At 37.2% G+C, this 15,309-nt stretch overlaps 1 protein-coding gene across 1 annotated transcript in view; it reads left to right on the top strand.

Moving 5' to 3' along the window:
- The window catches only part of sgip1a (SH3GL interacting endocytic adaptor 1a), a 96,605-nt gene that overhangs the window by 61,930 nt on the left and 19,366 nt on the right, over window positions 1–15,309 (top strand). Inside the window, exons 14-18 of the mRNA XM_009302460.5 lie at window positions 1,108–1,182; window positions 1,574–2,317; window positions 2,836–2,960; window positions 4,384–4,537; window positions 6,349–6,408. Coding sequence (XP_009300735.1) covers window positions 1,108–1,182; window positions 1,574–2,317; window positions 2,836–2,960; window positions 4,384–4,537; window positions 6,349–6,408 — 1,158 coding nt within the window. The remainder of the gene's footprint in view (window positions 1–1,107; window positions 1,183–1,573; window positions 2,318–2,835; window positions 2,961–4,383; window positions 4,538–6,348; window positions 6,409–15,309) is intronic.

The following is a 15,309-nucleotide window of genomic DNA, read 5'->3' as shown; positions in this document are numbered from 1 at the left end:
CATTTCATCTGGTGGCAGTTTACTCAAAGTGGCCTATTTCTTCATATCTGCTTAAACCTCAAAAAGCACAATGATTCTAAGCTTCATTTGTGGGCTTGAGTTACGTTTGTAAATAGTTATTCATCTCTGAATATCTGTTTACCTTACATAGGTTTGTAAATACTAGGGCTTGCTCATTTTACCAGATAACCAGTCATCTAGGAAAGTAGCTGATGTTAAAGTGAGTGCTTACCTTTAAATTTGCCTGTTACTTAATACTTAAAGACCTGCATTAAAGACCGGCATTAACTACCTGATGCGCAACTGGAGAATTAGTCCCAATCAGTTAGTTCCACTTAACATGGGTGAGAAAGTCTACATTTGGTAATTTCCCATGAACATAATTGCAAATATACAATAAATGCAAGAAGACTAGGTCACACTTTATTTTGATTGTCCATTTGTTGAATTTAAGGGGTTAGGGTTAGTGTAAGTTGACATGTACTTGCAAAGTTTCTTCTAGTCAGTTAAATGTCTGTTGAAGAAGCAGTATCAGCAGATATTAAGCAGGCCATCTACTAATACTCCAATGGACCATCAAAATAAAGTGTTACCGAAGACTAAAATTAGACGGAGCAATTGCAGTATCTTCCTATTGTCACCATTCGAAACAGGCTAGTTGAAGAAGTAGCCAATTAGTGCATGTGTTTTCATATGTCAAAGGCCTGGCAAAGGACCAAACATAAAGACAGCTGTGTATTTTGCATCTTCCTGATGGTCCTCAGGCCCAAATTTGAAAATCCCTAGACTGGGGGACTAATCTTAAAAAATACAAGCTAATTGGCTAGTCCGTGCAAGCCCTGTTAGATGCATAAAAAATTGATCTTTCTACATATATTAACAAGCATTTTTTTGTAACAACATGAAAATAGTATTAGTAGGTCACAGAGAGTAAAGTGTTACCATAGAGTTTGAACTATTCATCCCATGTCACAGTCCTTCCGTGTTTTCCCTGATTGCCTGAATGAGACCTTGCCTTTGCATGGTGCTGTGGGGCATGAAGATGTGGCCTATGGGGGGTGGGGGTGTATGTGAGAGCTTGTCTCAGCAGCACTAATGTCATTGCAGCTCTGCCTCCGCTTCCGCCTAAGAATGTGCCGACCTCCCCCCCACCGATTGAATCTCCTACTACAGAACCTGCTGGTAAGATTCCCCTACCACTCATACCAGGGGTGTCTAAACCTGCTGCTAGAAGGCCACTGTTCTGCAGAGTTTAGTTACAAGTCCCATTAAGCACACCTTAACCAACTTAACATGGGTCATGAGCCATTCTGTGTTGGGCATTATTAATGCTGAAATCTGTGATACGTTGGCCTTTCAGGAGCAGATTTGGAAACAGCTGGACTATACCAGTAAATGACCCCAAGAAGTCTGATCTGATCAAGTGTCTGATCTATTTAATGCTTGTCTTTTGGCACTAGGAAAGAGCTTTTTTTGGTTTCTCTTGCATATTTCTTTGGCTTTTCTTTTGCATGCATCTTGCTTATAATTTTTCAGTTTTATCATGATGAGTTCTGTGTGGTGCTTGATACAGATGTTCAGAAGGAAGGGAATTCAAGACAAACTTCACAGAGGCCCTCTATAGCTGATTTGGACAACATCTTTGGTCCAGAAAACTCTCCTAAACTTAGTCAAGATATTGAAGACACGTGGGTCTGCTTCAACGACGAGTCACCTGAAAGACATTCTCCTCCTTTGGAGGGAGAGCCAGCACTCCAATCATCTCCACCACCCCCAGCAGAACCAGCTCCCCCTCTACCTAAATCTCCTCCTCCACTGGATGAACCAACCCCCCCTTTACCAAAATCTCCACCTCTTCCTTCAGAACCTGCACCCTCTCCACCTGCCTGTGAGCCACTAAGGGAAAGCCCCCCACCTGTTCTCAAAGACAAAACTCCTTCTCCTCCAACTGTCCCACCTCCTCCAATTGAAGAGGCCCCACTCCCACCAACACCAGATGATGTTTTTCACACCACCACAGACTTTTCACCCTGTGCTCCTCTGACAGAGACCCAATCAAACACAACCAACAGCCCACCAAACATTGTAGAGACAAGTGCACGTACAATCCCTTCACCCTTGGTTTTGAACCAAGAGGAGGTAAAGAGCCCTGATGAAACCCCATCAAAAGAGGACCCAAGTGAGAGCAGCACTTCACCCAAAGAGACTGGTCAAGGAGCACGTTCTACACCTCCTCCTCCTCCACCTCCCACATACAGGGCAGTAGTGTCCTCTCCAGGACCAGTCCCTCCAGCTTCTGCTAGTGGAAATGAAAGTGGTGAGTCTGATCTAAAACATCCAGTCAACAAAAGATTAAAGGTTTAGTTTACCCAATCTCAATCTTTTGTCTGTGTAGGTCAATAAATTTGAATTTCGAGTTGTTCTGCTCTAGTCACAATCATATTATTTGTGTTTTCACTGGAGAGCCTTCTTAGTAAGAGGGATGAGGGGTGTCTGACAGCTTTTTGCCTCATTATTTTTATATATAGGTACAAAACCACAGGTCTTACCACTCTTGCGTGAATTGCTAATACTACATTTTTAGGCTTATGTATTTTGCCAGTTCTCTAATCAGGAACAGTTTTTGAAGTTTCCAAATTGTTTCTCTTCAATTTTTCAGAATAAAATTACAGCACATTGGCTTTGTATAGGTTACTTGTAAGGCTGTTTTGATCAAGTCTCATACTTTTTAGAATTTACAGTAATTATATCCAGTTTGGGTAGCACTCTTCAATGGGCTTGATGCATGTTACTCTTTGAATGGCTTTGCTTTAATAGAGTACTCTTGCTCCACAGGCTCCTCCTCCCCTGCACGTCCCTCAACGCCACTGGCTACCAGCAGCTCCCCCCCTCCCCCTCCCCCACCTCGGCCACCCTCGCGACCCAAACTGCCTCCTGGGAAACCAAGCATAGGGGACGTGGTACGTGATGTCTTTAAAAAAATACCTTCAAATAGTAAATGTTCTTGTTACCAAGAAACTCACAATATCATTGAACACAGACAATTGTGTTCCTCAGAACACTGTGTCTATTATACTTTTTCTCCAATGGCCATAGTACCTGGCATGGCATAAAACACAAATAAAAAATGCTCAGAACACCAGGCTGAACCTAAAAGTGGACACTTTTATGTATATTTTATATTTGCTAAATAATATTCCTTCTTAAAGGTGCAATAGGTTGATTGGTTTAAGAAACTAATTAAGTTATCAAAATTTATTTATAACGATGTGTGTGTGTGGAGTGAGGAAGAAGGCAAAGTCAGAGATTCAGGTAAATAACAAAAATATTTATGCAAAGTCAGAGATTTAGGTAAATAACAAACATATTTATTATTATGCTCAAACAAAAAAGCAAACATACTCAGCCCTGTAAGGTCCTGTATCCCTCTTTGGCTGCTCTTTAAATGCAGTCTCTCCATCCCAGTCACTGCAAAGAGACAGGTGTTAGTAATGTTTTTGATTGACCTACTTTTCAGCATGCGCAGTCTTTTAATGCACTCTCTCTTTGGCTGCGTTTGAAACCGCCTACTACTCAGTAGGTGCTGCATTTGGATTTAAACGTACTACTCGGCCTTTAGAAAAGTACATTCTATACAGTATGAATGTGAAATGTATGAATGGAACTACATCCGCCATTTAGTCATGGTCACGTGACCTACCTGCGTCAGTTGCGTCGCTTTGCTCCCATTCATAAATTCTCTCGTGGGGCATCATGGGATAGTGGACTTCAGAATCTCGCCGGAAGTAGTAAGTCATCCAGGTACTTCTCGTTTACTGATTTTCTTATTTAAATGCATTTTAATAGTCTGTTCCACTGTTTGAGTTTGAAGAACCAAGAAAATGTATTCCAATCAAAACTTTTGGTCCAAACATTATGATAGGCTGTCCTACCTGCCTGTCAAGAAGTGTTATTACATACCTCTGCGCACACAGTTTGTGCAGAAAGGATAACGTTATCTGTGCATTCACAGACACAGCTCAGACAGAAAATGACAGGCAAACATAAACAACCTACCTTGTTTTTTTTTTTTAATTGTTATTGTAATTACTAACTGTACTTTCAAATTTTCTCTCTGGTGAAAGTTGTGAAGTGTATTGTAGTGATTGCCTAGTGCGTGTTCATGCAGTCAGGAAGCGTGGTTTTGAAATGCAATTCGTAGGGTGGGACAGAGCTATCAGTTAGCATTTTCCAAGTTCTCCTACTGCACCTTTAAGTGAAACAAAACACAAACACAGGGTGCTCCATGTACATTTTTCCTGATTGCCTGACTAAAACCCACTCTCTTATGTTGCTTAACTTCCCCTCCGTGTCTTCTTGCCTTTTCCCCAATTTTCCTGTCAGAATCGGCCGTTCAGCCCCCCTGTTCACTCGTCAAGCCCCCCTCCTTTGGCACCGCTGGCCCGAGCGGAGAGCACTTCTTCTATCTCCTCCACCAACTCTCTGAGTGCTGCCACTACACCCACCGTTGGTAAAGAGCTCTCCGTGTCTGTGTCAGGTGTGACTCCATTTACCATCATTCTCTCTGCTTTGCCATGTTGTTCTGTTGTTAAATGTCTGCTTACCGTTCTACTAATGGCATAACAAGAGTCTCTGTTTGTTTATTTACTATTAAACTCCGTGTACACTACAAAAAAAAAAAAAATATTGTGGTAAAATTTGACAGCTTTGATTTAGTTTAGATTAGAATAATGTGATGATGGTGTATGATTTAAAATGTTGACGTGAAGTATCAAGTACATAGGTCTCAAATTTGATTCGTGGAGGGCCACATCTCTGCACGGTTTTCCTCCAACTCTGTTCAAACACAGCTGATCCAACTAATCACCGTGTTCTAGACTACTAAAGACTAAGGCTGTTTCTCAATTCCAAGAACACAGAACGGACTTGTGTTTTTGTGAAGGCCGTTCTTGCAGGTCACCTTGGAAGAATGAACTCGGAAGACCGCAAGAACACAGAAAGCGTCCTGTGAGAAATGAGATGCTGCGTTCTTCCTTATGGTCATTTGACCTACGTTTTTTAACAGAAAATGTTATAAACATTACAGCATTCATAAACCAATTTAATGTTTTCCCCTTTTCACAATACATACTATGAGTATAGACTTTACAAATATATGTTGCACAACACAAATAAAACAGATTTTATCCTAAACTTTAGCGAATAAGCACCCTTAACGAGTTCATGCTTTTATAAAGATTTTCATGGTAATGTTGAGTTTCACCGTCTCATTTAGGGAAACTACTGAGGTAAATAAGTTTTATCTCTGAACTTTAATAATAAATTTATATAAAATGCTGCGCTTTCCACCTCCATTTGCAATGATTTCTGGGACTTCTAGAGCGAGTTCTGTGCTCAAGTCTGCATTGATGCGTCCTCGATACCAAGAACACATCAGGGAACTTTCACGTATTCTCCGTTCTTGCGGTCTTGAGTTTTGGAACTGAACTTTGGCAGTTGATGATGACGACCTTACATGAGAACACTAGGACGCAAGATCGCCAAAGAATGCATATTAAGAAACAGCATATTAAGCAGGAGTTGGAGGTGATTAGAGCTAAATTATGCAGAGCTGTGGCCCTCCAGTAATTGAGTTTGAGACCACTGCTCTAGCATCTTGCTATCATGTATTAGATCTCTGGAACTTATGGTAAAAGATTGAGTCTGTTGGTAAAATAATGTTTTGCTAATCCAAGATTGTATAATTAGGCATAATTAAGAATAATAAGACTGGTAATTCCATCAATTTCTACAATTCTTAATCTGGTTGGATCTTAAATAACCAAAGACATAAAAAAACATATGTTACAGCTTGGAGCAAAACTATCATTATGTGAAGATAACATGCAAAACAAATAAGCTATTTTTGTCTTGTGTCTTCGGACTGTATGTCAAATGCGACATATAGTATTGATGCTTTGATTAGATGCTTTCATTAATGTTTTTTTTTATTCCATATGTTGGGTAGCTTCGTTTTCTGAGGTCGGCAAAATGTTTGCATTGTGCCTTTGCCTGAAATTAGGCTTTTTGGTGTATATAATCTGTCTGTTGCTTGTGCTATTCCAATCTTTTTTTGTTGTTTTGTTTTTCATCTTTGTTTTTTCTTTTATCATTCTTTTCTGAATTAATCTTGTTTTTAAGTATTTTAAACATGTCATGCATCCACCGTGACGTCAAGTTTAATGACTGTGACTTTTTGATTTCTTTGCAATTATTTGTCCTTTACTTTGAATTATGTTTATTTTTTTGTTTGTGTTTTGTCGTCTTTCTTGTCTTGTCTTTTGGGCTGACGTTATTGTCTGATGTCAGAAGATGACGCTTTTGTAGACAAACTTCCCAGCTTTGAGAGACGGGCTGATATTCCAGCAGGTATGCTATGAACCCCTCCTGATTTAATGGATGGGATGGAGACCACCGATTCCGCAATGTAACAGATGGTTACATTAACCATACTATCAGTTATCAGAGCTCATTCATGGTGATCTTTCATTTTCACCAGTGACTAAACTTGCAAATAAGCTGGAAAATGAGGTGATTTTCTTGTCAAGAGTCTTAAAAGGAATTTTAAAGGTCATTTACCACTTGACATCTGTTGGCAGAATTTGGGGTCACTATTACAGCAGTATTCTTCAAATTGCATCCTGGCATTAAAGCTGGCTCTAAAGCTGGCTAGAAATATGCCCCTGTCACAGTACACGATGTAACCAATGAAAGTATACTTTATCTAACTCTATGGGCCCTATCATACACGGCGCAGTATGGCGCAAGGCGTGGCGCAGTAGTCTTTTGGTAGTTTCAGCTTGGCGCAAGAGTCGTTTTGAGGCGTTGCGCTACGCTGTTTAAATAGCAAAAGCATTAGCGCTTATTTGTGCGCCCATAGGCGTTCTGGTCTAAAAAGGAAGGCGTTCTGAGGCGGACCGCTGGCGCGTTGTTATTTTGAGAATCTATAACAGATTTTTCATTAGACCAAAACTAACCCGGTCTAAACTCCGGCGCAGAGTTGCGCCTCGCTTACGCACTGCTTAATACGTACAAGAGAGCAATAGGCAAATATCTTTACATATGAAAAAATTTAAATATTAAGGATATATATAGTATATAATAAGAATAGATATAGAATATAGATATAAAGGATTAAAATATTACAAAACATATTATTTTCTAGCCTACATAAATATGAAAAACCACTGCTTTTATGTCTTTTTCATCTCGGGAGGCTTTTTCAGTTCATTCATAACAATTTGCTTTTGTATAATGTTATTATTATTAGCAGTATTATTTATTATATCCATATTTATATTTGTTTTATTAAAAACAAGCTTAGATTTGCCCACCTGTCAGGTTTTAGACCATATGGGGCACAGCAGGTGTTTGAGGATATAACTCAGGTTTTTGAGCACATTTTGCTATTATTATTCATTTATTCGTTTGCTGGAAATTAGAACTGAATTTAGAAATAGTTTTGAAACTAATATTTGCGCTTAACAAACAAAAGTATTTATTTATAGACTAATTGATGTCTGTGTGTAAAGGTTTCCCTATCCAAGAGCGAAAGTGAAAGTGATCCATTATCTCTCATTCTCACGCAGTAGATGCTCTGTTTAACAGTTTTCTGTTAAAAAACTGTTAACTGTTTGCTTGTGAAATGCTCATTTTTTCCACTTAGGCTTACTTTGCGGCCTGTAAATAGCCCTGAAAGCGTTTGCGCCCTGCGTTTTGCGCTCTGCGCATGAACCGTCAAAATAGAGCTCTATGCATGTATCGTATGCATGGTTGTAGATTGTGCATTGGTACATGAGCCAACTTTAATTTTACATATAAAACTCCACTTGTTTTAGTAATATGTTGGCTAACTAGAAGAGTCTCAACCTGATCAAGTAGTCTTATATGGAACAGATAATTTAAACAATTTGTTTTACACTTTACACTTTAATACATTAAATAAAATTTAAAATTATAAAGACAGTGCATCTGTCCTTGGATGTTCAATAATAACAATTAATGTTATAATAATACACAAAAAAAGGATTATTATTATTAGTAGTAGTAGTAGTAGTAGTAGTAGTAGTTGTATATAAAAAAAATAATAATAATGTTGTCTGAAAACTTTAAAATCTTTATTTTATACATAAAGTAGGAATCAGCTTTATACCTCAGATTCTGTCAATAGACATTGTTGTGGATATCCAAGAAAATTCCTTTAATAATGTTAAGTACTTTTTCTATGTCTTTTAGCATCTTTTTTAAAAGGGGTTTTCCTCTGCTTTACTCATTTTGAGTGCAATGTTTGCGATTTAATTTTCTTCATCCATTTTTAATTCTTTCAGTCATATATTGCTTTTCACATCCATAAAATACAACATGTCATATCTCCAAGTTAGAGGTTGCTCTGCCTGTATCACATACATTGCACCCCCCTCTTACATCCCGGGAACAGAAGAGTCTTTTAGTTCCCAGAAAGCATCTGTCTGGCTGTAGACTCTTCAGAAAACCCAAAGAGCACACAGCACACAGCAGCCTCTCAGTGTTTGAAGTGTGGTCTGGAATTTGGCCCAAGTGGCAGCGGCACTGATCAGTATTCCTAACGTCACACTAGTTTGAGTGGAGAACTGTCAGATGTTACACCTGGCTAAAACCATTTCTAACATCGTTATGCTACAAAGGTCAAGCTTTACTGCTGCATCATTTCAAAGGCTTAAATGCACATATCTACATTTTATCTTGAACATTCAATGCTGCGTTTCTTTCAAAATCAAAATTTGTAGATTCTCCTAGGTGGTATCAAATGTTTTTTTTTTTTGTGATGGAAATTCTGAAGCTTTCATCAGGGTATACGGTAATATCATGATGTTGATCTAAGCTGTAAAAGAAAAATGACTTTATCAGGTATGAAAACAAAAAAATACTTAGTGTATTTGTTGTCTATACATGTTCAAAGTAAATAAATGCTTGAACCAAATTATATCCTGCAAAAACATTATAAAGTACAATAAGTAACGTGTTTCAAAGTCTCATTAGTAAATGTTAGTTCATGGATTCAACAGTGGAAAAAAGCCAAATTACATGCAGCTACTATATAAAATATACTTAATATTAGTCAAAAATACAGCAAAATTGCATTCATAAATTGTATTACTTTGATGAAATGATTACGAGTTGCATTCATCTCATGACTACGATTTTATTAGTGTTATTAGGCATTAACTAAAGATTAACATCAGCTAAGATTAATAAAAGTATTTTTGTAGTATTCACGGTGACTAATGTTAACTATTAGAGCCGTATTGCACAGTGTTAACATATACCAACCCTATTTGAATTTTCAAACAGTGTTTCAGCATGTAGCAGATTAGTTTAACACGTGAAAACACTCTTGTTTGAACATAATTGAACAAAGTAATGGATTTTTGAATGTCTGCAATAATACTATATCTTATGCAAGCATTTTATTCAGCTATTCCACAAATATCAATACTCAATATCGATGAAGATTTCAGTATTTCCGTCATGCAATTAATTTTGATTTGTCTCATTTACTTAAAGAGGCCATGTGATGCGTTATGTTGTTTTTCATTTGTATGTAAAGCTTCTTTTTGTGAATATTCACACATTGACAGCCATATTTACCTTTAGGTGTGAGTCTCTAAACATCCTGTTCACACAGCAGCTATGAAAGAGGCTTCAATAGCGTGGTATAAACAGCAGATGAAGTCAAGCTGTATTACATAATACAACTCTGATAAACTGTAATAAGCGCTGTTGTATACTTTAGATTTTACTACGATAAACTGTGGTGAATAATAATTTGGATACTTCTAGAAAACCTATTGGGTCATTTATTTATTACTACAGTTATACACTATATAAGACCACAGCACATACATTCAAATAGTTCAGTATACTGTAGAATGATTATGTAGTAGTCAAATCACTTACTTTAGAATAGTTTAAAAAAAACACTCATATTTACTATAAATTACTTTAGGTAGTAGTCATGTAGGTAGTTTACAGTGCATCTACCATCTCATTGACAGGCAAATAATTCAGTTCAGTATAAAACGTGCTTCTCTTTGTAATATAAGGATTGTGCTTAACATATGATAATTTTCTATTTAAATATCTTTTCACAACTTTTTTTTAACTTTCTGTCCTGCATTTGAATTTTGCATGCCACCATAAGCACGTTGTTGCAAACAATAGGAATGTCCTGATCAGGTTTTTTTTCCCTCAAGTCCGAGTCTAAATCATTTGAGTCTGCCGATACCGAAACCCGATCCGATACTTCTATAATACATAAAAAGGAATAAAGAAGAGCGAAGAAATAGATCCAGGATGTTCCTTATTTTTTATTTAATTCACCTTATGTTAACTCTTCTGTGAGGTAGCTTGAACAATCAAGTAATAAATAACATAAAGTCTTCACTTTTGGACTTAAGTGCAACAGTGAATATTAAAAAATCAAATATAAAAACAAAGCAGCTCCGTAACTTAAAATACCTGGCAGGCAATCCCAAGTTTACACATATCACAGTTTGTTATGGCAATGTCGTTGTCATCCATTTTTTTTAAATACGTCCTGACCGCAGACATACTCGCGCTTTCTGCTTCAAGCTGCTTCTGTGTTCTAGTTTGCATTTAACCAATAGCGTTTCTGCAAGAAAGTCATGTTCTGCTGCATGCGTTGCTGTTTCTGTTTGAAGTCATAACTATAGATGTATTAAAAAAATATGATGTGTGTGTGTGTGTTTATATATATATATATATATATATATATATATATATATATATATATATATATATATATATATATATATATATATATATATATTTATTCGAGTCCTGAACGGGAGGTAACATATGATTCCAATCAAGTCTGTAACAGATTTTTCCGCGTGATCGGATCTGAACATCCCTACCTAACAACCTATAGTGGGGCTGCAATAATGCTGCAAAAATAATGATTTTTAACATTAAAGCATGCTAATTTATTCTGTTATGCCTAAAAAACAAAATAATGGTATTTTTAAAACATTATCATATGGCCTCTTTAGAAGTAATCATGTATCACTTTTATTTGCACAGTACTGCAAACTACATAATATGAGACAATTTAAAGTTTTGTTTTTTCAGAGTTTTCTAGTCCAGTTCCAGCTAGGGTTAAATTGAACCCAGCATTAGAAAATGTATTCACTGGTTCAAGATGACGCATAAAGATGCTCACCATTACTGTACAAATGAAATTGTTCATTGCTTACTCTAAGTGACTTCATTCATAGCTCTTGCGCTGTTTTTGTATATAGCTGTATTTCTCCTTTCCAGCATCGTAAAAGAAACCCTCATTTACTCTTCCCTGTTGTGTTGCTCATTTCTGCCCTCTGTTGCCCATCAACCCTACTGCATCTACCTCCTCACAATAATAAATCGGACATATAGAAATATACTGTTCATGGTAACACTGTTCATAAAATGAAAATTCTAGTTTCTTATGTTAGAATGAAAAAAGTTTTTTAATTAGTTCTCTGAAAATGAAATTGGGTTATTATTTAGTCACTCTCATGTTGTTCTAAATTTATTATTTTTGTCATGAACGAAACACACTAAACATCACCCTACTGAAGTCTATATAACTGAAAGTCACTATTTTCTGGCAACCTGTCTTTCCAGGAAGAATTATTAAGAGCGAAATTGATGAGAAACAGTTCATTTGTGGGCATTTGCAGGACCATAAAAGTAACACTATACAGGTTTAAAACATCAAAGGGATGAGTCAATTTGACAGAACGTTTTATTTTGGATGATTTATACTGTCAAAGGTTTAATAATAAGCTGTTTAACGTCATCATAGTTCTGAAAGCTGTAGGCTTTAATTCGCAGCCAGCTCAAATGATCTTCAGCTTTCATCAGTCCCTACATTGAATGTCAAGAAATCAAAATGCTTAAATATTTGTTAGAAAATACTTTTAATTCTGAATTTTACCAGCTCTCAGAAAAGTTCTTCTCGGCTTCTGAGCTGTTCAGCAGACTCCGAAATGTGCTGGAAGTTAAGAAAACGCATGCATATACTGTAAAAACTCTAACAAATCTGCATCCATTTGACAACGCACTTGCACGCTAATTCACACAACACATGCAAATACAGGAACACACAGTGTAAATGCTGTGCATGACCACAATTCAAATGTGTCAACGCATCCGCAAAAAAGGTAAACCTGTCTGCGTTCTGTTTAGAGCCAGTGGGTTTGTCACCCCAAAAAAAAAAAAAAAAATTATATATATATATATATATATATATATATATATATATATATATATATATATATATATATATATATATTATTTAGACTATAGCCTAGTGTTTCTTGTTTTTTGTACTTCTAAGCAGGGCTTAATTAGTGCCGGAATAAACCAGGGGCCTCATGTATCAACGCTGCGTACGCACACAAACTTTGCGTACGCCAGGTTTCACGCTCAGAATCGCTCACGTTTGGATTTACTAACAATGAACTGAACGTGGGAATGTGCGCAGGTTCACAGCAGCTTTCTGGCAGGCGTACGCACATTTTTTGTGCGTGTCTGTTTTATTTCCATTGGCGACTCCTAGAGGCAGTTGTGTTAAATTCCTCTCTACAAAGTGTCTGAGCCTTGCAATGGCAGCTGTATGAGACGGGTTCATATAGTAGGTATGTAAGATTTCCATACCATACAGTTGACCAGCTAAACATTAAAGCGCAAATTGCAGCAGTCGCCTGTTTTCCCAATGTAATCTGAGCAATCTACCGCACGCACATTGCTATAAAGACACTAACTGAAGATGAATTTGCATGCGTGAATCAGAAACATTTCCATTCAATAAATGTGCAAATAAAATATGATGCACAAACTTATTGATGATTCCTACTTGTCTTTCTCTTGATAAATAGTGGGCAAAATCTGATATGTAGCGGGGAAAAAAAGAAAAATGAATTCATCAGACGCTGGATTCGAGCCGAGTTTACGCTCGAACATGTCTGTACATGATCTCATGCTTCTTTTGAGGTGCGCCACTGAAACTGCTTAGGATATCGTAACATTTTTCAGTTATAAATCACACTATTTCTTTTTTAAATGCACTCAGTGCGATGTTCAGACCCAACTGTGTTAACCGTATCAGCTAAACTCTCCCACTCTATTTTTTTCTTTTGTTGTTAATTCCGGAGAACAAACTTGCAAATAACACCGCTTTTCCCCGGTCTACCTCCGAAAGCAGCACCTCCAATTCACATTCTGTTCAAAGTTTCTCTTTTTGCTTGATTTTGCCGTTGCTTTTTCGTTGGGTTTTGCCATTAGCATAGTCATTAGCATATTCATACGGGGGAGGAGGCAGGGAGGGGTTTTGTGCTTGTGCATGTTGCGCTTAGTTTCACGTTCATTTAGATGTACAAAAGAATATGCGTGAGATTCGGCGTACGCAGTGTTTCATACATCTGAATTTTTTTCTGCATACGCACATTTGCAGCTTTGTGCATACGCAATGTTTTAGTAAGATTTCCACGCAAGTCTTCGTACATGAGGCCCCAGATCTGGAGGCAGTACATAGCACCTCATTAAGCATGTTCTTGCTGATCAATGGGTGCATTAAAATTTGTGGTCAATGATTTTAAGCAGTGGTGGCAAATCAAAAGACATTTTGACACATTGTTTTATAGTAGGCTATAAGCCTGATTTTATTAAAGTAATTAAAATATTGGTTCAGTTACACAGCCCAGAATGGTTTTTAAATCGTCTGCTTTCCCTTTCAAATCACTATGAAGTGCAGTCTTACAGGTGTGAAAAGTGGCTTTCCATCCAGCAAAGCAGCAGTCTGGAGTTAAGATACTTTTGCATTGTGGTTTTAAAGACGATGGGGCTGCAATGTCATGTTTGCAGCACTACAGTATATTGAAATATAGGCCTATTGAGTGTGAGAGAATGTAAAGTGGAGGAATATCTCAGAGGTAAATTATGATATTAAGTTGTTTAGGAGCAATGATGAAATGCATAGCAAGAAATCGTATTACCAGGATGTTAAAATAAACTAAAAACTCAACTCTCAGACTCGTGACTGACTGCAGAAAGCTGCTGAGTTTGTCACTTTTTGGTGTTGGTGTTTGTGTTGGAGGATGTGTGTTGTCAGATTGATGAAGATGTTTTCTTAATTTGTTGGTGTTTTTCTGCATGAGTTTTCTTAACTTGCAGCGTTAAACTCTACAAAGCAGATTCTAACACCAGGGGGCGTTTTACAAAATGATTTTTAATGGGGTGGTCCAGAGTGTATTTCAAGGCTTGGTTGTGTTTATAAGATGCAAAGCAATGTGTGTTCATGCTTCATTTGTAGAAAATCACGTTATTTTTTCATATATCTTACTTTGTTTATATACAGCTACTCGGCTAACATGAAAACGAATGTCATATTTTCTATTTCCTCCAAAAGACCTACCCTCTAGAGGCTCTGATTGTTCAGCTAACATGTAATTCGCAGATAATGTGTTAATGGATCGGCTCCATGTCATCAGGAAAAGCATCACGCCCCTACGAGCATGCGCTTTTGCGCTGTGTAATCAGTTTGTGCCTGAATCAGACAGAAGATAACACAGAGGACACAACTGAATCTTACGCCTGCTCTCTATAACCAAATCTGACAAGTGTCTTTCACATAGTATCGGAATTAGCATGTGTAAGTAATATAGTTTAGAACGCACGGAAAGCAGCCGCATAGAAAGATGCTGATGTAGATTGTGGCTGTTTACAGCAGTTTGACGGAAAAAAAGGAATTTGTAGCTAAATTGTTAACGATGCCAAACAGCATTTCCCATTGTTTACATCCTTGTTTTCGTCCTTGCAACAGCATACCATTAACGCTAGACTCTATGCATGTAATAAATCAATTATAACAAATAAAAAAGCCTTTTAGGTTGTGACTTTTAGTTTCTGCTATTATAGTTAAAACTATTCCTTCTTTAAGGAGTTTTTAGCCAAATCCAGCACTAAACCGGGAGACATTCTGGAAGCTGTCCTTTGTCAAATGCTAGCTATATATTTTTATGATTCTCTGGAACTTAATTAAAATTAAATTTTAAGCACTTCTCTCTTTGCGTCGTGTCCTTTGGAAGTCCAAATACAGAAACAGAACACGCTCTGTGGAAATAGCAGTGTTTGGATGGCATTTTAGCTTTCTCTGCTACATTAAAACGACTCTATCCACACTCTGTCGCTGCGAACGTGTGTGCACATGGTGAATGTGCATAACCTGAA

This window comes from Danio rerio, chromosome 6 (assembly GCF_049306965.1).
Source record: "Danio rerio strain Tuebingen ecotype United States chromosome 6, GRCz12tu, whole genome shotgun sequence".
Classification (NCBI taxonomy): domain Eukaryota; kingdom Metazoa; phylum Chordata; class Actinopteri; order Cypriniformes; family Danionidae; genus Danio; species Danio rerio.
The sequence above is the reverse complement of the archived record's forward strand: the minus strand, read 5'-3'. Positions and strand labels throughout refer to the sequence as shown.